General features: G+C 47.7%; 1 protein-coding gene across 1 annotated transcript in view; it reads left to right on the top strand.

Annotated features, from left to right (window-relative positions):
• Positions 1-25,384, top strand: part of GRK4 (G protein-coupled receptor kinase 4) — a 96,467-nt gene extending 71,083 nt beyond the window's left edge. The window contains exons 10-16 of the mRNA XM_088021247.1: positions 4,729-4,766; positions 14,088-14,177; positions 15,156-15,364; positions 19,077-19,211; positions 21,017-21,154; positions 21,549-21,677; positions 22,707-25,384. Coding sequence (XP_087877373.1) covers positions 4,729-4,766; positions 14,088-14,177; positions 15,156-15,364; positions 19,077-19,211; positions 21,017-21,154; positions 21,549-21,677; positions 22,707-22,760 — 793 coding nt within the window. The 3' untranslated portion in view covers positions 22,761-25,384. The remainder of the gene's footprint in view (positions 1-4,728; positions 4,767-14,087; positions 14,178-15,155; positions 15,365-19,076; positions 19,212-21,016; positions 21,155-21,548; positions 21,678-22,706) is intronic.
• The last annotated feature ends 1,304 nt before the right edge of the window (positions 25,385-26,688 follow it).

Raw genomic sequence — 26,688 nt, 5'->3', positions numbered from 1 at the left:
TCTACTGAGCTGATGCCCGCGTGTGCTTAGACAGCGCTTGTCAAAGGCTCACAACTGTTAAACTTAAAATAAAACTGCCCTTATTTCCCCCGCAAAAATAGGTTTGTTCACGACTAGCAGAGAATTGCAATCTAGGCCACCCAAATAAAAGCTAAAACCACAGGTGAACCTGCAGAACAACCGAGGGGAGGCTCTTTTATAGAGGAAGGGGGGGTGGGGTGGGCTGTTAGAAACAGAAAGTCCATTGGGGTAAACTGAGAGCTGGAAGTGTAGTGGACTCTCAGTGGCTAGGCTGTGGCAGTCTCTCATTGGCCGGGCTGTGGCCGTGTCTCATTGGCCGGGCTGTGGCCGTCTCTCATTGGCTGGGCTGTTGCTGGGGGAGGAGGAAACCTTCCTTCTTCTTGCTGGGAGTGCTGAGTGTAGCTATGGCAGCATCCGGGAGCGAGGTGCTTCTCTTCCTGTTGGGTCTGCAGCTGACCGGGAGTGGTCGGAGCTCCTCCTACCTGCCTCCAGACTCCGTTCTTTTTTTTTTTTTAATTTTTTTTTTAAAGATTTTATTTATTTATTTGAGAGAGAAAGAATGAGAGAGAGAGAGCACGAGAGGGAGGAGGGTCAGAGGGAGAAGCAGACCCCCTGCCGAGCAGGGAGCCCGATGCGGGACTCGATCCCGGGACTCCGGGATCATGACCCGAGCCGAAGGCAGTCGCTTAACCAACTGAGCCACCCAGGCGCCCTCCAGACCCCGTTCTAAACGAAGTTTCCTTTTGTTAATTTTCACAACAGTAACAGTAGTTGTTCAATCAAGACGATTTTAGAGTTTTATTTTATTAATGATGAACAAATTGAACTCGTGGCACGTGCCCTTTTACTTTGTTTCCATGTATCTCTGTATTTGAAGAAAACCGCCACTATGCTATAAATAACAAAAAACGCTGCTGGATATGGTCACAATACACGGGAACAGCATTTATTTGTAGAGCACTCTGGCACATTGTCATTGTATCTTCCCAACAGTCTTTTGAGGGACCATGTCTATTTATAGTTAAGAGAGAGTGTCTCTTGTCACCTTCCTCGTGAGTGATGGTTACTGATCCAGGTCTTGTGTTCTGTGCTTTGTGCCTCACTCTTTCCCGTAACAGGAGGGAAAACCTGAATCTTGACTTGGCAGTTTTACTGTTTTGTTACATTTCTCAAGAGCTCTTCCTTAATTAAACAGGATGACATATCCACCTGTCTGGAATGCTATAGTTGGAAATTATTAAGGGAAATGGATGTTTAGCTGTGCTTTGGATCTCTTTTTCTAGTGAATGAGTTGTGGAATGAAAAGTGGATGATATTATCCACTGTAAGGAGAAGGCAGTTGGTGTGTAGAATAACGGTGGGAAGGAAACACTTCGGACCTATACTTTTTCAGTAGTGAATTGGCTCATACAGGCCATTAGACAGTACAGATTATTGCTATCATGTTTTAGATTTTTCAGTAGCAAGAAGGATCTTTCAGTCATTCCAGAAATATATATTGAGTCCCAGATGTATACACACTTCTTAGTTGTGTGCTAGACACACACTCCGGGGAACAAATTGGATTTTGAAGTCCTTGTTCTCAGGAAACCTTTAACCTAGAGGCTAGAAGGGTAGTGTGCAAATGAACACAGAAATGGAGATATGCTTACCATTTACAGTAAGTGCTCAAAGGATAATCTCGTTTCCACCATTTTTGAAACATGGAAGTTAATTTAAAGTGAGAATGGCAGATCTTAACGTTTAAAAAAACCATTCATCTGTCTATGACCCACATTCTTCCAGATTGGAAATTTCTGCCTCATAGTATCTGTCTTTAAAGACAATAGTAACTAACAGACCCATCCCTGGAGACTCTCTTAGGCACATCAGCTTTTCTGAGGTGGGGTGCATGGTGGGATGGCAGGCGATGGGGACAGACCTTAGATTCTTGCCCCAAGGCTAATGAGCCATATTATCTTGAAGAATGTTTAAGGGAACACTAGGGAGTGAGCCAAAGTTCTTTTTGCTTTGGTTCCCTTACTCTGCCCCTTCCCTGATCAAGAACATTGCTCCTGATGCCTTCTGGTTGGGTTGGAGCTGTTTCCCAAGACCATGGTATATGTAGACCCTACTGAAGTTCCAGTTATGCCAGGGTTTAGGAAACCCTCACCTGTGGCCGGGCCAACCCCTGCTGTTCTCTTCATCTGACTCCCAGAGTGTGCCCAGCAGGCTGTTCATGCACGGCCTCACTCCCCAGGAGAGGCTGGCTAACTGGCAGGACCCAGCGGGGAGTGAGGGCATAGTGGGAGACAGAGAGTCACCAGGAGAAAGCAGGGTACTGCAATGCAGGCATGAGCTGGGATGAGAGGAGGGGCAGGTGGGTGAACCACGGACCAGGCAGAGGTTCAAGCCTCAGGGTCCGGGAATCAACTTCTCATGGTCATTCACGCCTCAGTGACAGGCTGGGAAATGGGATCCAAATGGCAAGTGCTTTTTCTTAACAAGAAGAGGATGGACATGCAACCAGCAAAATGAGTTTCTGGTGGCCCAGAGCATGGAAGTATAAGATCACTTTTAAATGGCTTGAGAGCACAACGAATGGTATATAAGCTGTGCCCAAGTCAGGAGGCTGCAGGGTGGAAGACTGTGCAGATGTAAGAAGACAATCTCACTTATTTTAATCTCAGCATTGGTTGGACCCTCCTGTATATGCTGACCTTCATTCGTGTTCCTGGCTTGAGACCGTGATTAGATCATTACTTTGCAATCCAAAAGGAACTGAAAAGATCACTAGGAAATCCCTTCACTTGACAGTTGAGGAAGCCACATCCTGGAGGCTGAGTGGCCGACCAGTGATGAGGCATTGTCCAGTGTCCTTCACGCAAGGCCCGCGCCCATGCTTGGAGACCTGTGAAGAGAGCCTTTAGGTTGATCAAAAGCCTGGAGAAATCGTTTTTGAAGGAAGGTGCAAGAAACAACAACACATTGTGGCCTAACCACATTGTGGTGGTGCCTGATACTCGTATGTATCCAGTGTCCAGTGTACGGGGCAGGGCAGGGCGAGCAAGGGTTCTTTGCACTTTGTTCTAGCTTGTCATTTGGCTTCTGTGTGACCCACTGAACTTTGCTAGTCCTCAAGACCAGCACTCTGTCTACAGCTGCTTCCCTGAGCTTTTGTGGCCCGGATAGGAGATGGTGCCTGTGCCATGTGTGAGCACAGTCGTGGCGTGCGTGGCGGGCACTGGGTGCGTTACTGACATTACTCCTGCTGCCGCTGGTACAACACACTTCCTTTCTGAGCCGGCTGACCCGCAGTGCGTGGTGACAGCTGAGTGGACGGTTGGCCCACAGCCGGCTTTCTGACCATCTCTGTAGCCCACACTTGGAGCAGTGAGGTTTAGGACGTCCCGGGAGACATTTAAGTAATTTGGGGGGCAGGTGTTGTGTTGCTGTTGAGCGTAAGCCTATGTAAACAAGGAGGCTGGGGAGGTTCCATGTTAAGGAAGGCTACTTTGTTTTCAATAACATTTATAAGGATTTTTTTTAATACAGAAAAGAATAAAGGGAAAAACAGAAATGCTCACCATCCCACCCAGATAGCGCAGGAGCATATGCACATGGCTGGAAGATGCAAGTGCCGAAGCCACCTGCCCCTTTGCCGCTGATTCCTCTCCCCAAGGGGACCATGACTGTGGTGGCATGGCTGGCCCCACAGGAATGTTCCTCTGCAGCCACTCAGGGTGTGAGCTGTTAACAGGCTCACTTCTCATCTTTTCCTGACGGTGTGGGTTTGGACCTGAGCAGGTTTTACCCTAAATGCGGCCTCTGGGGGTGCTGGGAGGGCTCACTTCAGCTAGCTCCTGGTTCTGTCTCTTTACGGAGCTTTCCCGAGTTCAGCTGCCTTCCATCCGCTGTTGCTCTCCTGTGGAGGTTCTAGGAATCTGGCCACAAATGGAGGGGTGATGCTCGGGGGACACGGGGTGTTGTGATAGGGCCACATTTGAAACCAGAGTTACATATAAATCCTCTGAAAAGTAAATTTTTTTTCCAAAGGGAAGAAGCAAGCAGTTTGGAATATCACATTTAAGGTATTTTATTCTTTAGTGATCTGTATTTATTCAAAGCCTGTGTACCCCTACCCCAGTCAGGGCTGTTAATTACACGCTTCCTGCTGCAAGGCCTGAGCTCCCCCAACCGGGCCTCACTGGGGAAGTGGGTGCGTGTGGATCACACCACAGTACAGGGGAGGAAACTGAGGCCTAGAGCAGTTCAGGTCACGCAGCAGAAGAGTGGCAGAGCTCGGATTTGAATCCATGCCTGTCTGACCCCCAAGGCTGAGTTATTCTGGTATGGGAAATTTTCAGTTGTTGACATTTTAAAACGTATATGAGTGATAAGAGAAACTGAGCCGAGATCATTAAGGACTAATTCCTTACTACGGGGCTGTACCTTCCATCACTGAACTGTCTCAGATCCGCAGCCTGGACAGAGCACACTGCTGTCACATGCACGGTGTTGGTTGAGGTGAATCCTTTCTGGCGCCCTCGTCCTTCCCAGTGACGGCGTGAAGGACTCAGGACTTGACCCACAAAGGATGGTTTTGTTATCCCCTGTCCTTGGTGCTGCTCATAGTGGAGACATCTGTGGTTATTTCTGCTGGGTGCTGATGAATCAGTGTCACCTTCTGAATAATTGAGCTTTTTGTTGTTGTCTCTTCCTTTGTAGAGACTTAAAGCCTGAGAATATTCTCCTTGATGACCGTGGTAAGTGAGTGAGCTTTCACATCTAAAGCATAACACTTTGTTAAGAGGGACTTGGTTACAGAAAGTTGATGTGGGCTTAGCCCATTGTTGCAGGACAAACAACAACAAAAAAGAAAACTCTTTGGTATGTGTTCTTTGGAAAACATAATAGAGATTACATGGTCATTCCCCTTTATTTAGACAAGAAGCAGAGTTGGTCATAATTTTCAGTTAATAATTACAGTTTTAGAAGCATATTAAAATAAATCCACAATAAGAACATTTTTCTCTCTCATATTTCTTGCTGTTGGTCCATATCTTGATTTTTCCCTTAGAGGTGTATTTCCACCTAGGAGCGCCTAAGAATTTTCTTTTTTAAAAAAATAACAAATGGTTGTTGAATTTTGTCAGTGCTTTTTCTATCAAGATGATTGTATGATGCTCCTTTTTTCTGTTAATATAGTTAATTTTCATATGTTAAACTAACATATGATTTCTGAAATAAATCCAATATGGGCATAATGAGTTATTCTTTACATAGATTGCTAGCTTCTGTTTTCTGACATTTTGAAGGTGAAGCTGGCTCTGTTTTTGAGGGCACTGGGTCTCTATGTCTCTGCAGTGCTGGGAGCACCAGAGTCCTGCTGCGTCTGTGTCCCTGCAGACTCTCCGGGGGCCCAAAAGTCTTGGCTTGGTTCCCAGCTGCTCCCAGCTTCAGCAAGAGTCCCAGGTGGGAGCAGCTGGAGAGCAGCTGTGTGCGCCCCCCTCCCCCAAGTGAACAGCCTCTGGTTTGACCAGGGTTTGCAAATGCTTCTGAGAAAACACTTGGGCCCCTTGAGGCTCACTTCTGATTGGTTCTCCACATAGGGTCTCAGTGCATCTGATCCAGGTGCTGCTGTGGCTCATGAATGCCCTTAAAGTAGAACTTGTGTGCCGTGGCTGGCAGTGGTAGCATGGCCACCACAACCTTTGCCACCCTGTCCCAAAGCACGTGCCAAGTGTCATTTCTGTGGTGCCTACTGTTACTTACTTGTTCTTTAGATACTTGGACCTGGTCACATTCTTGTTAAGAATGGAAAGGAATGACAGAACTTTGTTTTGCTTTTCTTGATTTCAGGAGACTTTTAGTCTTTTTGTTTTCCTACTCTTTTAATTTTAAAAGTGTAATCCTGGCTATACTTTATGACTTATAAATGAATTGATTTTAGGTTTTTTAATATCACTTAAATTACTTAAATTGCTTAAATTACTTATCACTTTATACTTAAAATTCCCAAGAACTAATTTCCACCAGAAACCATAGAACATAAAAGTAACTCTTTCATTTCCCATCTAGACAGCTTGTTGAGGTTTCTGTTTTTGTCTGTAAAGCATAACCTGACATTTGTGGTGAAATTAGGTTTAAAAAGATGATTATCAAGAGAACTACAGACCAATATCTCTGATGAACATAGATACAAAAATCCTCAACAAAATACTAGCAAATTGAATCCAAGAATACATTAAAAAAATCATTCACCACAGTTAAGTGTGATTTACTCCCGGGATGCAAGGGAGGTTCAGTATTCACAAATCAATCAACGTAATATATCACATCAATAAGAGAAAGGATAAAACCACATGATCATTTCAGTAGATGCAGAAAAAGCATTTGACAAAGTACAACATCCATTCATGATAAAAAAAACCCTCAACAAAGTAGGTTGAGAGGGAACATACTTTAATGTAATAAAGGCCATACATGAAAAACCCACAGCTAATATCATCCTCAATGGGGGAAAACTGAGAGCTTTTCCCCTGTCAGGAACAAGACAGGGATGTCCACTCTCACCACTTTTATTCAACATAGTACTAGAAGTCCTAGCCACAGCAATCAGATAAGAAAAAGGAATAAAAGGCATCCAAATTGGTAAAGAAGAAGTAAAACTTTCAGTTTTTGCAGATGACATGATACTGTATACAGAAAACCCTAAGGACTCCACAAAAGAACTGCTAGAGCTGATAAATGAATTCAGTAAGGTTGCAGTATACAAAATCAATGTATAGAAATCCGTTGCATTTCTATACACCAATAATGAAGCAGCAGAAAGAAAAATTAAGAAAACAATCCCATCTGTAGTTATACCAAAAATAATAAAATACCTAGCAATAAGCTCAACCAGGGAAGTGAAAAGCCGGTACTCTGAAAATTTTAAAACACTGACAAAAGAAATTGAAGACGATGTAAACAGATGGAAAGATATTCCATGCTCATGGATTGGAAGAACAGATATTGTTAAAATGTCTAAACTACCGCAAGCAATCTACAGATTTAATGCATTCCCTATCAAAATATCAACAGCATTTTTCACAGAACTAGAAGAAATAATCTTAAAATTTATATGGAACCACAAAGACCCCAAACAGCCAAAGCAATCTTGAAAAAGAAAAACAAAGCTGGAGGTATCACAATTCCAGATTTCAAGATATATTATAAATCTGTAGTGATCAAAACAGTATGGTACTGGCACAAAAATGGACACACAGATCAATAGGATAGAATAGAAAACCCAGAAATAAATCCACAATTATATGTGGATTTATTTAACTAATCTTCAACAGTCTTCAACAAAGGAGGCAAAAATATGCAATGGGAACAAAATGGTCTCTTTGACAAATGGTGTTGGGAAAACTGTACCACTTTCTTATACCATACACAAAAATAAACTCAAAATGGATTAAGGACCTAAATGTTATACCTGAAACCATAAAAGTCCTAGAAGAGAACACAGGCAGTAATTTCTCATGGACATGTTGTTACGATGTCATGGACATTGATGTTATGGACATCATCCATAACAATGTTTTTTTTTAGATATGCCTCCTGAGCAAGGGAAACAAAAGCAAAAATTAAGTCTTGGAATTACATCAAAATAAAATCTTTGTGTAGCAAAGGAAACAATCAACAAAACAAAAAGACAAGCTACTGAATAGGAGGAGATATTTGCAAATGATACATCCAATAAAGAGTTAGTATCCAACATATATGGGGCGCCTGGGTGGCTCAGATGGTTAAGCATCTGCCTTCGGCTCAGGTCATGATCCCAGCATCCTGGGATCAAGTCTCGCATTGGGCTCCCTGCTCCTTGGGAGCCTGCTTCTCCCTCTGCCCCTCTCTCTCTCTCTCTCTCTCTCTCTCTCTGTCTCTCATGAATAAATAAAAATCTTTATTAAAAAAAAAAGAACTTCTAAAACTCAACACCCAAGAGACAAATAATCCGATTAGAAATAGGCAGAAGACATGAGCAGACATTTCTTTTCTTTTTTTTTTTTTTATGAGCAGACATTTCTCCAAAGAAGACACACAGATGGCCAACACACACATGAAAAGATGCTCAACATCTCTCATCATCAGGGAAATGCAAATCAAAACCACAGTGTGATACCACCTCACACCTGTGAGGTGGCTAAAGTCAACAACACAAGAAAGAGCAAGTGTTGGTGAGGATGTGGAGAAAAAGGAACCCTCATGCACTGTTGGTGGGAATGCAAACTGGTGTGGCCACTGTGGAAGACAGTATGGAGCTTCCTCAAAAAATTAAAAATAGAGGGTGCCTGGGTGGCTCAGTTGGTTAAGTGACTGCCTTTGGCTCAGGTCATGATCCCAGGCTCCTGGGATAGAGTCCCGCATCAGGCTCCCTGCTCAGCAGGGAGTTTGCTTCTCCCTCTGACCCTACCCCCTCTCATGCTCTCTCTCTATCTCATTCTCTCTCTCAAATAAATAAATAAAAATCTTTAAAAAAATTAAAAATAGAAATACCATACGATTCAATAATCACACTACTGGGTATTCACCCAAAGAATATGAGAACACTAATTCAAAGGGATACATGCACCCCTATGTTTATTGCAGCATTATTTACAATATCCAAACTATGGAAGCAGCCTGAGGGTCCATCGACTGATGAATGGATAAAGAAGAGGTGATATATATACACACAATGGAATATTACTCAGCCATAAAAAGAATGAAATCTTGCCATTTGCAACGATGTGGATGGATTTAGACATTATAATGCTAAACAAAATAAGTTCGAGAAAGGCAATACCATATGATTTCACTCATATATGGAATTTAAGAAACAAAACAGATGAACAAAGGAAAATAAAAAGAGAGAAACCAAAAGACAGACTCTTAACTCTAGAGAACAAACTGATGGTCACCAGAGGGCGGTGGTGGGGGGATGGGCGAAACAGGTGGCGGGGGTGAAGAACAAACACACTTATCATGATGAGCACTGAGTAATAGACGGGAGTGTTCAATCACTATATTGTACATTCGAAACTAATACAACTCTATATTAACTATACTGGAGTTAAGATAAAGTTTAAAAAAAGGCTGATTAGGGGCGCCTGGGTGGCTCAGTTGGTTAAGTCTTCTGCCTTCAGCTCAGGTCATGATCTCAGCATCCTGGGATCAAGCCCTGTGTCCGGCTCTCTGCTCAGCAGGGAGTCTGCTTCTCCCCCTCATTCTCCCTCTGTGCTTGCTCTCTCTCTCTCTCTCTCTCAAATAAATAAATAAAATCTTTTAAAAAACGCTGATTATCATCTGTTCTAGGTTGTTAGGTGCATTTACTGTTTGTCCCTCCTAAATATGTCAGCCCTCTTTTTTGAAAACTTACAAATTAGGGCGCCTGGGTGGCTCAGTTGGCTGAGCGACTGCCTTCAGCTCAGGTCATGATCCCGGAGTCCTGGGATCGAGTGCCGCATCGGGCTCCCTGCTCAGCGGGGAGTCTGCTTCTCCCTCTGACCCTCCCCCCCTCATGCTCGCTCTCTCTCTCTCTCATTCTCTGTCTGAAATAAATAAATAAAATCTTAAAAATTTTTAAAAAAATAAAAAAGAAAACTTAAAAATTAAGAGGGACTTGGTTTGTGAAATTTAACTGGTAGTTGAGATAAAAAAGGAAGTTCTATCCTGCCTATATTTTCCATAGGAGAGACTTCAGTTTTATGAAATAGGTATATTCCTAAAAAGCAGAATAATCAGTGAATCTTTGTAAAGTCTAGTAGCATTTTATTATTGACAATGATTTTAAAGGAAATCCTATACATCGTATTCTTCTATCTGTAAAATATATATCAAAGATAAGGATACTAATTTTTTTTAACATAAACCCAGTACTATTATTACATCCAAAAGTATTTAACAGTTCCTTGGGGACACCTGTGTGGCTCGGTTGGTTAAGCATCTGACTCTTGATTTTGGCTCAGGTCATAATCTCAGAGTCATGAGATTGAGCCCGGCATCGGGCTCCGTGCTGAGTGCGGAGCCTGCTTCAGATTCTCTCTCTCCTTCTGCCCCTCCCATCAGCTTTAAATCTTCCTTAATTATTCCATAAATGTTTTTATAGTTGTGTATTGAATGTAGCATGAAGTTCATATTACATTTGGTTGATATCTTGTTGAGTTTTTTTAAATTTCATGGGTTCCTCCTCCCTGCTTCTTTATGTCATTTATTTGTTTGTGAAACCAGTGTTATGGGTCAAATTGTGTCTCTCTAAAATTCATGTCATGAAGCCCTAACCCCCAGTACCTTAGAATGTGACTGTATAGCTGACCTTTGAACCATGTGGGGATTAGGGGCACCAACTTTCCACACCATCAAAAATCTGCATATAATTTTTCTTTTCTTTTTTTTAAGAGAGAGAGAGAGTGCAAGCTTGAGAAGGGGAGGTGGAGAGAGAGAGAGTCTTAAGCAGACTCTGCGCTGAGTGCGGAGCTTGATACGGGGCTCGATCTCACAACCTTGAGATCATGACCTGAGCTGAAATCAAGGGTTGGATGCTTAACTGACTGAGTCACCCAGGTGCCCCCACATATAACTTTTCAACTCCCTCAAAACTTAACTACTAATGGCCTACAGTTGACCAGAAGCTTTACTGATGACATAAACAGTCAATGAACACATATTCTGTATGTTTTATATATATATATATATTTTAAAGATTTTATTTGTTTGAGAGAGAGAGAGAATGAGAGACAGAGAGCACGAGAGGGAAGAGGGTCCGAGGGAGAAGCAGACTCCCCGCCGAGCAGGGAGCCCGATGTGGGACTCGATCCCAGGACTCCAGGACCATGACCCGAGCCGAAGGCAGTCGCCCGACCGACCGAGCCACCCAGGCGCCCTCCGTATGTTATATATCTTATATATGGTATCTTACAATAATGTAAGCTAAAGAAAAGATGTTAAGAAAATCATAAAGAAAAAAAAGAAAAGAAAATCATAAAGAAGAGCAAATGCATTTACAGTGCTGTCCATACTGAAAAAAGTGCATGCATAAGTGCACCCATGTAGTTCAAACCCGTGGTGGTCAAGGGTCACCCGTGTTTGGAATGAAGGTCTTTAAAGATGTGATTACAGCTGAATGAGGTCACTGGGGAAAGTCCTAATTTCATATGACTAGTGTTCTTATAGGAGGAGGAGATTAGGGCACAGACATGCACAGAGGCAAGGGGCTGTGAATACACCGGGTGGGAGCCATCGTCGACACACCAGGCAGAGAGGCCTGCCCTCTGGCCCTGGATCTTGGACTTCCAGTCTCCAGGGCTGTGGGCAAATAAGTATCTGTCCTTTCAGCCCCCAGCTGTGGCGCTTTGGTAATGGCAGCCCTGGCAGGCTAGAACACAGACATTTGTCTTTTTTTTTTTTTTTTAAAGATTTTATTTATTTATTTGACAGAGACACAGTGAGAGAGGGAACACAAGCAGGGGGAGCGGGAGAGGGAGAAGTAGGCTTCCCGCCGAGCGGGGAGCCCGATGCGGGGCTCGATCCCAGGACCCTGGGATCATGTCCTGAGCCGAAGGCAGACGCTTAATGCCTGAGCCACCCAGGCGCTCCCACAGACATTTGTCCTGTTGAAGTTCCCGGGTTGTGGATTTGGCTGGATTTAACATGTTCCCTGCCTCCCCTATTCTTCCTGTAAGCCAGTGGTTAAAATCTGGAGGCTGGAATTGGTCCAGGTTTGATTTTTGGTGAGCATACTTGGTGTGTCCTTCCTGTTGTATGACATCAGGAGGCATGTGAGGACTGATCATCTCTCCTTTTATGGTGTTCAGAGTTTCACACCTTGGTCAGCTTGATCTCTCCATTATCCATGCCCCACCAGCTTTTCATTTAATGGATGCAGGATCAGTATCAAGATACAGCATTTCACTGGGGCTGTAAAGTGATGGCATTCTAATTCTGTCATTCCTGGTGCACTTAAATGTTGAGATCCATCTGTAAAAAAGATTTTGTTTACCTCTTTGTTCAGGAAAAGCAGGTGAAATACGTGAGTGCTTCCTTTTATTTCTACTTTTCAGGAGATTGTGTTAGTTCTCTATTGTTCTCCAAGATGATCAAGGAGGTTCTCGTTTTATTCTGTTTTGGTATCATTAATGAACGTATGGATTTTAACACTTTGATAGGGTTTAATCCACTGGAGTAATTATTCTTTATGATATTTTTTGTCCCTTCTTTGGCCAGTGGATGTCCAGTAACCTCTAATGATTTCCTTGTTTTGTGCTATTATTTCTTATTGAAGATGTTCCAGGATGTGCTTGCATGTGTCCTGAGACCTGGATTCGACCATGTCTCCAAGGGGCCTGGTCCTTTGTGCAGAGAGCCCATTATGGGTGCCAGGTGCCCTTGCTGCCCTGCTGGCCATTCTTCCCAGGCCTTCTCTGGGAGAGAACACATCTGTTCTTGTTGTTTTAAAAGAAAATATTCATCATGGAACCATATTGATATTTCTAATTCTCCTTTTACTTCTTCATTTCACATTTGTGTCTTTTTTTCTCCTAATGCTGAAAATATTAGTTCCTAATGACATTAATATGATTACAATACTTTTCTCCACTTTTTAAATATGTAACATAGAGGCTCTACAACACTAAATGGAGATTTTCCTTATTTCTTCATCCAGCTGCCTGTGGATGGACCGGCTTGATCTGCCCAGTAGCGGGCTGTTCCCAGCTCTCCGTTCTTTCAGTTAGTGCTGCAATGCCTGGCACTGTGCACGTGTTATTTCCTGCTTTTTCCAGTGTGTCCTTGGGATAGGCCCCTGGGGGGGTTGTGAGGCTGAAGGATAGGTTCGCATGCAGTTTCGCAGACATTGCCAAATTCCTGGCTTTGGAACTGTGCTGGTGTGTGTGCACACTAGCAGGGTATGCATGCACCTGCTTCCCCAGGGCCCCACTGGCAGAATGGGTTCTCAAACTGAGTCTTCGTCCACTTGTCAGTAGTTTTGCTTTTCATTTCTCAGTGGAGAAAAATCACTTTTTAAAAGAAAAATAAGAAAGGATACTTAAGATTTCACAACATGCCAGTACTCTACTTAAACATAAAATACATAAAAGCTGCCTTATGGAGGAAATCTTCCTGTACGAAAGCAGGAAACTGAGACACACTGATAAATGGCAGAGCTGGGACTCAAACCCAGGTCGTGTGGCTCCAGCATCTGCTCCCATGGCTCCAGCCTCCTGCCTCCCCCAATGCAGGCACGCCGCCGCCAGGAGTAACATGACTCACAGTGCTGGTGTGCTAAGGAAAAGGTCAGTTTTCCTGTCTAAGGCATCATGCAGGCTGTGTTAAAGCAAATTCAGTGCCTCAAATGGCATGTTGTGGATTTTCAGTGTTGAGCACATACTTATTGGTTGGTTCATTCATTTCTTCAGTAAATATTTATTGAGCACCTACTATATGCGGGTACGATATCAGGAGCTGGAGACACATGGCCAACAAGATGAGTGGGGCGTCTGCCTCCAGGGCTGGTTTATCTTTCTAGACTCTCAAAAGAAGGTTTTCTATAATTTGTTATTTTCATACTGAATTTAATAACTATTTAAATCTTTCTATATAAAGGCATTAACACATAACATAGCCTTTTAAGTGAGTTTCCTTGATTTCATTTATTATTTTGCTGTTACAATTTGTTCTTCAGAGAAAAACTCCTTATTATTTGTCTGCTGTTGTTCTTGTATATAAGCCTACTGGTATTCTGACAGAAAGTGTTTATTTTCTATTGTGTAGTTCATGCTCTAGTCATTATAGTTTTATTTATGGATCTGGTAAGTTATAGGAAATTAAATAATAAACACAATGCTTCTATCTTAACAAGTGGTTGTCTATGGTTAAAGGGCTTCCTGATTAGTAACCAGCTATAAATCTAATTTCCTGTTGTGTTAGTGGACCCGAATACTCTGCATAGTATTTTACTAAATGTGGAGAAATTAGATGTAATTTTAGATTTTTTCCCCACTGTTTATTGTCATGAATGTGTCAGCATGCCCCCTGTGGTTTGTAATGTGCTTGAACACATGCAGGGCACATCCGGATCTCAGACCTGGGTTTAGCCATGGAGATCCCGGAAGGGGGGACCATCCGAGGAAGAGTGGGGACCGTCGGCTACATGGGTATGTGAATGGCTACTTCCAGATCCCTGTGCTTTCTCTCTGGATGCTCGCGTCCTCACAGTGCAGAGAAGTTCTAAGCCAGTTGGAGGGAGCACGGGTGGTGTTGGAACTCTGTACGCGACCAGTGTTGGGACCACAGAGGAGTCCTCCTGTCTGCCCTCCTGTCTTACAGAGACCAGGGGTGAGGCCGGCAGAGGTCCTGCAGCAGCTTGAGGGTAGAATCAGGGCAGGACGGGCCCTCACTCTGCTGCTGCCACCATCCTGGGCACACTGGCCTCTCCGGGCCCTTGTGAACTCGTGGTTCCCTGGTTATTGCAAAGCCTCTGTGACTGGGAGGCCCTGGCCTGGGATCAGCTCCCCGCCCGGCCGTGCCAGCCTGACCCTGGCGTGGCCTCTGACATGAGGGACCCCGAGGGCCATGTCTGCCGTCACCTGCTGCGGGGATCAGTGCCCTTGGGGCGCCCGTGGGTGTGGCTCTGCATGTCTGAGGGAGCACCCTCCTCAGGAGGCAGGGTCTTCCCTAGAGGACCAGTTCCCTGTGTGTGTTACTCTGTGGCTGCTCATTTCGTGCCCTGGGGATAGCACAGACTGTTTTCAGTAACCCATTTGTTGAACTATAAGTCACATACCATAAAATCCACCACTCCCAAGTGGACACTTGAGTGGATTTCAGCACGCACACAGAGCTGTGCAACCACCAACCACCAGAAAGAGACCCCAGGCCCATCAGCACCCCTCCAGCCCCGGTCCGGCAGCTCCTCGCCCACTTTCTGTCTCCATGGACTTGTCTCTTCTGCTTGCTCCATATAAATAGGGTCACACACTCTTGGGCTTTCTGTGTCTGTCTTCTGCCCCTTAACACATTTCCAGGGTTCATGTTGTAACAAACATTAAGTTTATAATGTGTTATTTGGAATTAATTACCAGAAAATTTAAAAACCAAAATTTAACTTAAATTTCCCTGTATTTGTTATGTAGCTCCTGAAGTTATCAATAATGAACACTATACATTTAGTCCTGATTGGTGGGGACTTGGCTGTCTGATATATGAAATGATTGAGGGACATTCTCCATTCAGAAAATTCAAAGAGAAAGTCAAGCGAGAGGAGGTGGACCGAAGAGTGAGGAAGGACACCGAGCAGTATTCGGAGAAGTTTTCGGAGGATGCCAAGTCTATCTGCAAGATGGTGGGTCGGGCTCTGGGGAGGTTGGGGTGGAACCCCAGCTCGTTGGGGTCGTTTCCACTAGCAGTCTCCCCACCACACAGCCTCCAGCAGGGAGAGGGCCACGAGTCCTGGCCTCGCCTGGGAAGTGACGTGATTGGGCCTCCAACCAATGGGAGCAAAGCAGAGCAGCGCCTTGTTAGATTTCTCAAAAGGTTCCCCTGAGAGGGAAGAGTGGTGCCAAGGTCACTCATTTCCTGTAAAACTAAAGATCAAAGAGAACTTTGTTTCTTAGGAACAATGAGGTTTTTCTGTCTGCCCACGTTTCTTTCCTCTTTAACTGGCTGCCAGGGATCGTGTCACAATAGACACCCCGACTTGATGGGCCGCCACGCGTCTGCCACCTTCCTGGATGCGTTAAGGGGCCCACGAGGCTGCGTGCGCAGAGGGAGGAAGACAGGAGGACAGAGACTGCGGGGCTGGGGGCAGGCAGGGCAGCGGTCGAACCGTGGGGGGTGGAATCACGGTTGCAGGAGGGTGCGGAAGGGGGACTCGGGGCAAGGTCAGGAGGCTAGAGGCAAGGGTGTAAGCCCTGCTTGGTGGAGCCACGGCCCCTCTCGCCAGAGCTGGAAAGGCTGGGAGGGCGCGGAGAGGAAAGCGGGGCTGGCTAGTCATGAAGAGTCGAGGGGGTGGGAATGGAGGCCAGAGAGAGGCGGGCCGTGGGTCCCCAAACGGAACCAGCAGCCGCCGTACCCGTTACTGAAAGCGGCAGTAACTTAGGTGAGCTGTGGGTGGCTGGAGACACTGATTCTGGTTCCCCTTCCCTCTTGTTGCCATGTGTGGGGTGATGCGTGTTTGTGGTCCTGTCACAAGCAGTGGGACCAGGCTGGCCTGCCCTCCCGCCAGCTCATTCTGCGTGGAGCTGGCCGTGGTTAGCCAGCCCCTCCAGGGTTGACAGCGTTCTGGCCAAGCTGCTATTTGACCAGGTGCTTGCCACCTGCCAGACACTCTGATAAGGGCTGCGGGAATGTAAAAATGGAAGTTGGAAGTAGAGCCTGCCCCTAAGGAGCTCACAGTTCAATGGCAGGCCTAGAACAAACATGAAAAATAACTATGGTGAAAAAGCAGAATTTGATGGGTGCCATAAACAAGAGAGAAACGAGGGCTCAATGGTTTTCAGGATGGAGAGATGCTGTGTTCTGGTAAGGGTACTGGGGAAGGCAGGTGCCTGAGTGAGAACCAAGGTTGGGCCTCAGAGCTCAGGGGCCACACCTCAGCTCCCCGCACTGGCCTTCCCTGTCCAGCCTCTGGTTTCTTGTCTGACGTGTGCATGGTGATAGCGTCGCCCTCACAGGCTCGCCGGGAAGGGGCGATGCAGGAATGCATGTGACCGGCCTGGTGACACACAAATCCTCAGGAGCTCCTGCGAGCGGAGACATCTGGTTCTTGGAGAGTTGGTTCAACCCCGGCAGATGGGGGCTAGAGGAGAGGGCATCTCAGGAGGCAGGGGGCATTTGCAGAGGACAGCGCCTGCGGGGACAGGGCCGGGCCCCGTGCTCAGTGCGCTTGCAGAGGGGGGGCTCACCCCTCACCCATGCAGGCTTATGCATGGCTCCTTGCCCTCTCTGCCTCTCCTGCCCAGCGCCTGCTCCCAGCACGCTGCACCCATGCTGAATGAGTGAGCAGACGTGGAGTGAGGTCAGTGTTGTACTTGTGCTGGAGAGCAGAAGGAAGGGCTGAGGAAAAGCCGGCTCTTTACACTGACCCAGACAGGCGGCCAGAGCAGCGCCTGACATGTGGACACCTGTCTGTAGTTTTGAAAGCTTTTGATGTATTATCTTATCTGACCCTCGGAGTGGACTTCTAAGGGGTTTTCTTAGCCTCACAGTTGAAAAATTAAGAATTCGATTAAAAAAAAAGATTTTATTTTATTTATTTTTAAAGATTTTATTTGAGAGAGAGAATGAGAGAGAGAGAGCACGAGAGGGAAGAGGGTCAGAGGGAGAAGCAGACTCCCCGCTGAGCAGGGAGCCCGTTGCGGGACTCGATCCTGGGACTCCAGGATCATGACCTGAGCCGAAGGCAGTCGCTTAACCAACTGAGCCACCAAGGAGCCCGATTTTATTTATTTTAGAGAGAGAAAGAGAGAGAGAGAGAGAGAGCACGTGCACGCGCATGAGTTGGGGGAGAGGCAGAGGGAGAGAGAATCCCAAGCAGACTCCCCGCTGAGCACAGAGCCCCTGACCCTGAAATCACGGCCTGAGCTGACATCAAGAGTCAGCGGCTTGACCGACTGAGCCGCCCAGGTGCCCCTAAGAGTTTGATTTCTGTGACATGCCATAATGGGATGTCAATGGGCAAACTTGAACTCAGACGTTCTGAGCACAAGTCCAAGGCCATCGGATAGGTGTGTGTCAGCAGCAGGGTTGATAATGGAGTCCTGGAGCCCCTGAGACGCTGGGATTGTATTTGGCATCACACTGAATTCTCAGATCTGTTTTTAATGAGCAAAGCGTACCAAGAATAACTGCACTGAGCACATCTTGTCGAGCCCTTGCCCTGGCGAGGTGTGGGGGCTGCCCCAGTGAGTGGGATTTCCCACAGCCCTGCCTCTGGAGGTGTGGGTCCCGCCAGGAGGGACTGGCCCTGAGTACTTCCCCAAGTGATGGCGTCACACCAGGAGGGACAGGTGTCCTGAGGGAGCATGCTCTGAAGGTAGGAAGCTGGAGCCCGGCTCAGCCAGGCGAAGGGTCTTCTAGACAGAGGGCATAGTGCATGTGCAGACTGTGAGGAGGTGAGCGAGGGAGGGTGTGTGCTGCATCCAGAGTTCACACAGTGAGGGCTGCAGGGGTGTGCGGGCCAGTGCACACATGCCAGACGCAGAATGTGCTCGGCTCTTTGCCTGGGAGTTTGGTTTCTCTTCAGAAGAGCGGTGGGTGCGGGCTATGAGGCAAGGCCAGGGTCAGCAGACTTCTCTGTGAGGGGCCAGATAGTGAGTCATACTTAGGCTGGGCTGGTTCCTTGCACAGCTGTGGAGCCCCACCACTGTAACGAAACAGCATGGGCCGGGCTGTGTTGTGCTAAAACCTCCTTGACAGTGTCAGGCAGCTTCCCGGCCGCAGTCTGGCCATGCTCTAGAGCTCAATCTGTCCTGTTTTGCTTTGAGCACAGCCAAACCTTTCTGACTGATGATAACTGTGGATGAGGGCCCATTTGGTGAAAATTATGAACGTATGAGTAAGGAATACTTTTGAAAGAGATGCTGTCCATTTTAAGAATATACAATTTCTAGAACTTGGTTTGTCAAATTTTTGCCTCATCTGAGCTCCTTAGTGATCTATTTAATGAATAGATTAAAATAGTTTCCAATTATAAACATAACTTAGCATTAAAATGGTATCTGTGAAGTTCTTGACAGTTCCTATTTCTTTCTAAAGAGCCCCCTAATTTTTACATGGCTAAAACTTTTTCCTTAAGGATTTACTTAGCCGACCTTTATTTATTGGTTGCTCAAAGGCTGTTATATTAGTTTCCATTCCTTTTTGAAGCATCGTATATTCTAAACTTGTGAAATCTGAATTAAGGAGGTTTGGTTGAAACTTTGAAATTTGAGTAACTTTGTTTAGATGGAGGCGCTCTTTGCTACCCCTGATTCTTTGCTTATTATTATGGAGACTTTCCGAGTTCTCTCTTCTATCCTAGGAGCTTAAATTGACTCCATTTCTGCCTCTTGCAGTTACTCACCAAGAATCCCAAACAGCGGCTGGGCAGCAAGGCTGGAGCGGCAGAAGTGAAAGCTCACCCCGTGTTCAAGGACATTAATTTCAAGAGGCTGGAAGCAAATATGTTAGATCCGCCTTTCTGTCCTGATGTAAGTACATTGCCCAGGAGCAGGGTGTCCAAGAAAATGGATCCACGGAACCCCATGATTTTCCAGCAGATGCAGAAGCGCTGGTTCAGCCTGGCTGTGCTTCTGCTTGGGTGCCCTCTCCCAGCCCCCGGCCACTCACCACACTGTCCTCACAGGTCCCCACAGGCCTTCCTGCTCAGAGCCCCAGCACCACTGCATGACCTCCTCGTCAGGCCCTGCAAGGCCTTCTGTGTGACAGCATCCCCTTTCTTGTGTCAGTGCCTTTAGTCTGGGAAGCCCTTCCCCTCTCCATGTCTCCTAGGTCTTGGCTGCACACTGCCCACAGGGAGCCCTGGAGGTCACCTGAGCCTCCTGTGAGCCTGCTGTGGGGCCTACTCAGGGGCCATGTCCACATGCTTAGCACAGGGCCTGGCTTGGGTCAGTGCTTGGTGGGAGCACCTGCAGGCAGGAGATTCCTGCTGAGGAAAGCAGAAATGAACGACAGCAGTCTGGGCTGTCTTCTTAACGGTCTGCTACCTGTGCATTCCAGAAAGGTGGAGATAATTCTGCAGGATATGATGGAACTGGGGTGTACAATTAAGACATTTTTAGTTGCACAAGTCAGGACTTACTATGTTTTCATATTCCAGTATGCTGTAGTAGTACCTCCTTCCTTGGAATTAGTTCACGCATTACATGTTTACCGAGTGCCCACCACCTGCTAGACACAGATGGAGGCATTAGGACCCGCAGGGAGCACAAGAAAACCAGGTGTTGCCACTGTGGTGCTCGCTCCAGCCTGCGGACCAGCCGACAACTGAACAGGGATGGCGCGCCCCAGGGACTTGACACGGCTGTGTGGTCTGAGAGGAGCAGGGAAGGCAGTTTTCAGGGAGCAGCGATGACTCCCCTTGCTGTGCTCAGAGGCCTGGGGCAGGGCCTGCCAGGTCGGGGCTCTGGGGCTGACGTTCTGGGTATTCTACTGAATGTGACCAGAGGAACCGTGGGGGCCCGCTGACAAGGGAGTCCCATGGTAACGGGTCAGGGGGCAGGATGGGGTTCTGGGCCTTCAGCCTGGGCTCAGGCCTCCCCAGCCTTCTTCTGGACTGTCTCCTGAGTGGGGCCCCCACTTGCTTCCATGGTCCTGCTGTGTGGGGACTGAATGGGTAGCGGCTGCTCTGAAGTGTGCTGACCAGGGTCCTACGGGATGTCCCTTCTTGGATCGTGCAGGTTCCCGCACGCAGGCAGGGCGTTTCTCAAAACTGCCAGGTGCCTCTTGCATGACCACGGTTTGGCCGGTAGCTGGACTCCGGGGCTTTTTGTTCCCCATTTCCAGGAGCTTAGGTGGCTGGGCTGGAGGGGACCGTGGCCCAGGCTTAGATGCGCCATGCTGGCTTGCCGCTGAGGGCAGCACAGCCAGGGTGGGTCCTGCAGGCCAGGGCTCCTGTCCCAGAGGAGGGGTGGCTGGAGGCCATTAGATGAGCTCTGACAGGAGGTCGAGAAGCGGGACCTGCCCTTGTTCACTTAGACTTTGCGTGGGGCGCTTCACGTGAAGGAGGCCAAGGGTCCCATGGCCCTTCATCCTGCCCCTTCCTGTCACCCATTTCCCACTGCAGGAAAGGGAAAGGTGGGGGCCTCCGGAGGTTTGCGGACCAGAGGGAGTCCACGGGGTTTGTGACTGAGGAGAGCTCCCAAGAGGGAGGGAAAGGCCTCAAATCTGGTGTGAATGCGTCGATTTCACATGCGCTGTGTTCTTAGTAATTAAGGAGACTAAGAATGACTCCAGTCATCCCAGAGGCCAACGCCTCTTTGTTGTTGGTGCATAGCCGCATGCCATTTACTGTAAGGACGTCGTGGATATCGAGCAGTTCTCCACGGTGAGAGGAGTCTACCTGGACACCACGGATGACACGTTCTACAGTCAGTTTGCTACGGGCTGTGTCTCCATCCCCTGGCAGAATGAGGTACTGCCGGTTTATACTGGGTACAGTGCCAGGAGAAAAAAATTGTGTGTGCGCCTGTGTGTGTGTGTGTGTGTGCGTGTGTGTGTGTGTGTGTGTGTGTGTGTGTGTGTGTGTGTGTTTGGAGGTAAGATTATGCGAGGCAGCTGCCCTGCTCCCTGCACAGGAGGGGGACAGTTCACCATTGGGGTCCCACTTTCAGAGTGGGCCTGGCCAGCGCCCGGTCCTTACCTGCTCTGGGGGTGCACTCGGAGGGAGGAGGAGGAGGCTGTGTTCCCCACCCCAAGCATGGGAACGGGAGTGGCCCCCGCCTGCTGAGCTGTGTGTTGGGCGGGGAGTGGCTGACTGACCTCGCAGAGTCTCTCCCCTTCTCTGTCCTGCTCTTGTGTGGACGCAGATGATCGAATCGGGTTGTTTTAAGGACATCAATGAAGAGGAGCCTGAAGAAGACATGGTGTTGAATATAGAAGAGAAAACGTATCCCAGACCGAAGAGAGGCTTCTTCTACAGACTCTTCAGGAGAGGGGTAAGGGTAACAAGCATTTTGTTATGTTGGTTTTTTTTTTTTTTTTGTATGGGATGTGTTAAAAGAAAAGAAATATTTCACCAAGGTAAAAAACTTTCTTTTCTCAGATTTCTTATTAAGATATTTCACATAATTTAAGAGCTCTAGCCCTATGGTGTGATTTGAGCCCCACCAGAAAAATCCTCACTATGTCGTTTGCTGTTGGTACGAAGACTCTGTTCTGACGCGCAAAGGCAAACAGGCTCGCTGACATGCAGCCACAGATCCGTCCTTCAGCGAGGAGGCACGCGAGCTTGCTCAGAACTGAGTGTCATGTAGACTGGTCGTGGAGCAACCACGTCATGTAGCTCTCCACCCTCCCGCTCCTACTTGGCCACTGCTCCCTCGCGGGCTGCTCCCACACAGGACGCACAAGAGTGTGCTGAGAGACTCCTGGGTGCCATGATACTTAGAATATTTTTCCTGGTCAAGTTTTCCTCCTTGGACTAGTGTATCACCTTGCTTCATACCCTGTCCCTTCTCAAAGACTTTATTCAGAGGTTGTCCACTAACATTCGAGTCCATCTTTGTTCAGTATGAAAAACAAGCCTTAGGTGGGAAAGGTCTGTCAGGGCATGTCCACCAGGACTACATTTCCTCGGAGAACCGGGGCCAGGCGTGAGTTAGCGCCGTGGGTCTCCCGGGGAGCCGGTCTCTCTGTGCAGAAAGTCCTGCCTGGACACGCTCCACACGCAGGCCCGCCCCGTGCAGGGGGAGCCCGGGCCTCACTCCCTTGCAGTACTCAGCTCGGGTCATGCAATTGCATTGAGTGTGCAACAGAGAAAGCGAATCTGAGACGCTGTGTGTGTGTGTGTGTCTGCGTGTTTGTGTGTGAACTGAGCATCCTCCGTACCGGGAGAGGAAGTGTGGAACTCAGCCTTAATGTCAGTGCCCCTGTCCTGTGGTTGTAAACTCTCGCGTCCACCACAGGAGAGTGGAGTGGGCGTGCGTTAGGTAAGTGACTGATCCCGCCGCTCTGCCGTGTTGCAGGGCTGCATTAGCGGTGGCCCCAGCGAGAAGGAAGAGTTGCCCGCAAATCTGTGACCACTCACTGCAGAGCCCGACCCAGCACCAAGGAGCCTGTGCTTAGCGTTTCATCCCGTCCCTGAGCCGCAATAAACACATGACACAGCTTAACACGAGCCGTGCGTCTGCAGATGTCTCTATATTCATACCTGAATCGTGTGTTCACCAGAGCTGGGTTGAAGAAAAAGGCACTTGAGGACTGTTCTGATGCCCAGAAGCCCCGTGTGGACATCTTGTGGCAGGGGCCCAAGGCCCCATGTGTGCCCACAGAAAGGGGAGAAGAGTGGGCGTGGACATCAGCTCAACAGTGTCCAGAGCCAAGGGTCGTGTTCCTCACCCCAGAGCGTCCTCTGGTGCCCACCAAGGTGGGAGGCAGGGGTGCCCCCTTTCCCCAGAAAGTCTTTGCCTTTCTGCATCCACACGGACATCCGCTTACTTGCCAAGATTCTCCTGTGTGAGGAGTGCGTGTTCCTGTGCACGCGCGTAAAGAGGGTGTGGGCAGGACTCCGGGCCGGGGCTTGGCTGTCGGCCGCTGCTTCCCCAACTGCGGCAGCCTGGGAGTCTCCAGGACTGTGCGGTGCCTTTGGGCCTGAAGCACAGGGGAGGGCGGGGCTGGGAGAGGCCTGTGCTTGGGCCGAGGGCGACAAGCCCCCTCCACGCTTAGCAGTTTAGGAGCTCACTTCCCACACAGGCCAAGGGATGTCGGGGTTCCAGGGTCAGTAATCCTTCCCTCTGCCGGGACTGCCCCAAGAGGAAGGTGGCCCCTTCCCCGTGGTGGGAACATGGGCTCTGTTGCCTGGGGAGGGGAGCTGGCGCCCATAGGCCTTGTGAAGACCATGGGGGGCATGCAGATTCTGGGGGGAGGTAGCCCCGAGGCACCGAAGCGGGGCTCCCTCCCCTATCCGCACGTGCGAGGCCTGCAGCAGGGGCTGGGTGAGAAACCAGGGGCCAGGCCTCTGTGACTCTCACCAAACAGCAAGGACTTGGTCTGGATCCGGAGACCCCGCCACATGGCTGTGTGCAGGAGAGTGAGCCGGGGTCAGCCGCGTGCCCGGGTTCAGTGTCGCTGTCCTGCAGCTGTGTGTCCCCAGGCACCTGAACCCAGACGGTGCTTCCGGGAGTGCCGGTGACGTGTGCATGCATGTTCATGGCTGTCTGGAACACAGCAGCCCTGGGGCCGCGCTTCAGAGGAAAGCACCCCGGCCGTGTCCTGCGAGACCAGTGGAGGCTGATCCTCAGCTTGCTTTGTATCCGGGTGGGGAGAGGGAGGAGTGACCTTGGGGTCCGGGGCCTTTATTTTAGGGATGGCTTCTCTTCAGATTGGGGCCCTCATCTTGGTTTGAGGACAGCAGGAGGTGGGGGACGGAGGCCCAAGGCCTTCATAAAGCATTTAGTAGAGTGTTTGGTATGTGCTACCCACTCAGTAAATCCGTTAATAATTGTGGAAGAGTAATGCGTGCTCATCGTAAACGATGCAGGACGGTTTAAAGAAAATAGAAATCACCTTTATTCCTACAACCTGCTTATATTCTGAGACCTTTTAGACCTTCTGTTATCAGTGTGGACATAGGGGCAGTGGTGCGCTTGTCTGCCCCATCCCTGCCCGGTCACCATGGGGTGGAGGGCCCCTGCCCGCAAAGCCCTGGCAGGGAGGGAGCCTGGGGGCCTGTCTGTGCCTGTGGGGCACAGCTCCGGAAACCAGTTAAGTCCTTTGTCCCCCCCCTTTTTTTCTGCTTAAGCTAGTCTGAGTTGAGCGCCCCCATGCCTGAGGGAAGCATCCTGACTGGGACAGCAAATCTGGGAAAGGATTTTATAAACACGGAACTTCACATATTGATATGTCATTGTCTTCCTCCTCTGGTTATAAGCAAGCACATATATATTAAGGAGAGTTTTGAAATTAAAGCGTACACAATGGAAAATTCATCTTTAATAGCCACTATCCAAAGATAATCCCTATCAGCATTTTATTCTATATTTATGTAATCTGTATTTATTTCTTCCCATGTCATTTAATATCTGTCTCAATCTTTTCTGCACATTTAGGACATCATTTATCAAACGATCCAAACAATTGTTGCTTCCAGCTTCCTTGTTATTATAAACACCCATGGGATGGACAGCCCTGTACCTACATCTTTGTGCACATATATGATAATATTTTTAGGATAGATTTGTAGCGGGGAATCCCTTGGTTAAACTGTATGAACAGGGGCCCCTGGGTGGCTCAGTCGTTAAGCTTCTGCCTTCAGCTTGGGTCGTGATCCCGGGGTCCTGGGATTGAGCCCCACATCAGGCTCCTTGCTCAGTGGGGAACCTGCTTCTCCCTCTCCCTCTCCCTCTGTGATCTATCTTGCTCTTGTTCTCTCTCATATAAATAAATGAAATTAAAAAAAAATAAAATGTATGAACAACTGGAGTAAACCCTATAAGAAAGAGCTAAAGGGATTAAAAGTGGCTCTGTCTGGCAAGCGTTTCTCCTGGGACGGGCAGCAGTGGGGGCCGGAGGAGAGCTGTTTTCTTTATAAGCGCTGTCTGACTTGTCCTTTCGACCATGTCTGTGTATTATTAAGATAAAAATAAACATCGCATTGTGAAATTGTTTGTTTTCCCCAAATAAAGCACAATTACACTCTAAAAAAGATGTGTGGACATTTTAAAAGAATATATATTATATACCCATGTGAACAAATTGCCCTTCTGAAAATTTTAAAAAATTTCCTCTCCAGCCAAAAATGTCTAACAGTTCCCTGTTAGTTTCACCAAAAACTAGATTTTTCTTTTGGTGAAGAGTTTCATTAGAAACAAAGTGTTTCTTTTTCTTTCTTTTTTTTCCTATGGTAAAATATACATAAAATTTACCCTCTTAACATTGTTAAGTGCCCAGTTCAGTGGCATTAAGTACATTCATGTGGCCGTGCAGCCATCTCCACTGTCTGTCTCCAGAACTGATCTTGTGAATCTGGCACTGTCCTCACTAAACACCAACTGTCCGTTCTCCCCCCGGAGAGGAACTTCACGTATTGATATGTCATTGTTTTGTACTAAGTATTTGAAACCTGGTGTGTATTTTCCACCTAACAGCACATCTCAATGCAGAGTCATTACCTTTGTTCAAATGCTTGATAGCCACGTGTGGCCGAAGCGTGGGGCTATGCTCCCTGTCATCATGTGTGTTTACGGGGGCTCGAAGGGAACAGGGAACACCTGGCTGGCCATGCAGTACTGGCTGACTTCAGGCTCTGGGCAGTGGCTTTGCTGCTAGAAAGAACATCCTGATCCCAGACATCTTTCACCAGGGATCGAGCATTCCAGAACTTCCAGAACGGGTATCAGCCAGCCTTTTGAGCCCTTCCTGCTGGGCAGCCCACTGCTACATCACTGATCGACTGGGATCCCCAGGGTCACTGCCAAGAGGCAGGCTCATCTCTCCGTACATACCGACAAGGTACAGTGAAACTACAGAGAGCCGAAGACCCCGAGAAGATGTTAAAAGCAGACAGAGGGGCAAAAAAGACACATCACGCTCAGAGGAGTGGCCAAGAAATCAACAACAGACTTCTCAACAGCCAGAATGAAAAGCAGAAGACAGTGAAGTCCAGATCTTTCATCTGCCGCAGAAAGTTATCTGCCAACCTTGAATTCTATACCCAACCAAAAATCCATTGAGAATGAAGATAAATATTTTTTCAGATAAACTGAAACAGAGATTTCAGCAATAAAAGGCCCACTAAAAGTAACTCTATAGGGTGTTTTCCGGGCAGAAGAAAATGATCCCAGATGGAAGATCGGAGACGTAGGAGGGAACGAGGAGTAAGAAAAACAGTAAACATGCAGTCAATTTGAACAAACGTTGAGTGTGCAAACCAACAATTACTGTGTCTGTGTTTTCTGCGGTCCACGTGTGTATCCTTACGTAGAACTAAAATACACAGCAATGACACTC

The sequence above is a fragment of the Eumetopias jubatus genome, unplaced genomic scaffold, assembly GCF_037043125.1.
Source record: "Eumetopias jubatus isolate StellerSeaLion01/CBP00866 unplaced genomic scaffold, mEumJub1_p1.0 scaffold_2, whole genome shotgun sequence".
Lineage (NCBI taxonomy): Eukaryota > Metazoa > Chordata > Mammalia > Carnivora > Otariidae > Eumetopias > Eumetopias jubatus.
The sequence above is the reverse complement of the archived record's forward strand: the minus strand, read 5'-3'. Positions and strand labels throughout refer to the sequence as shown.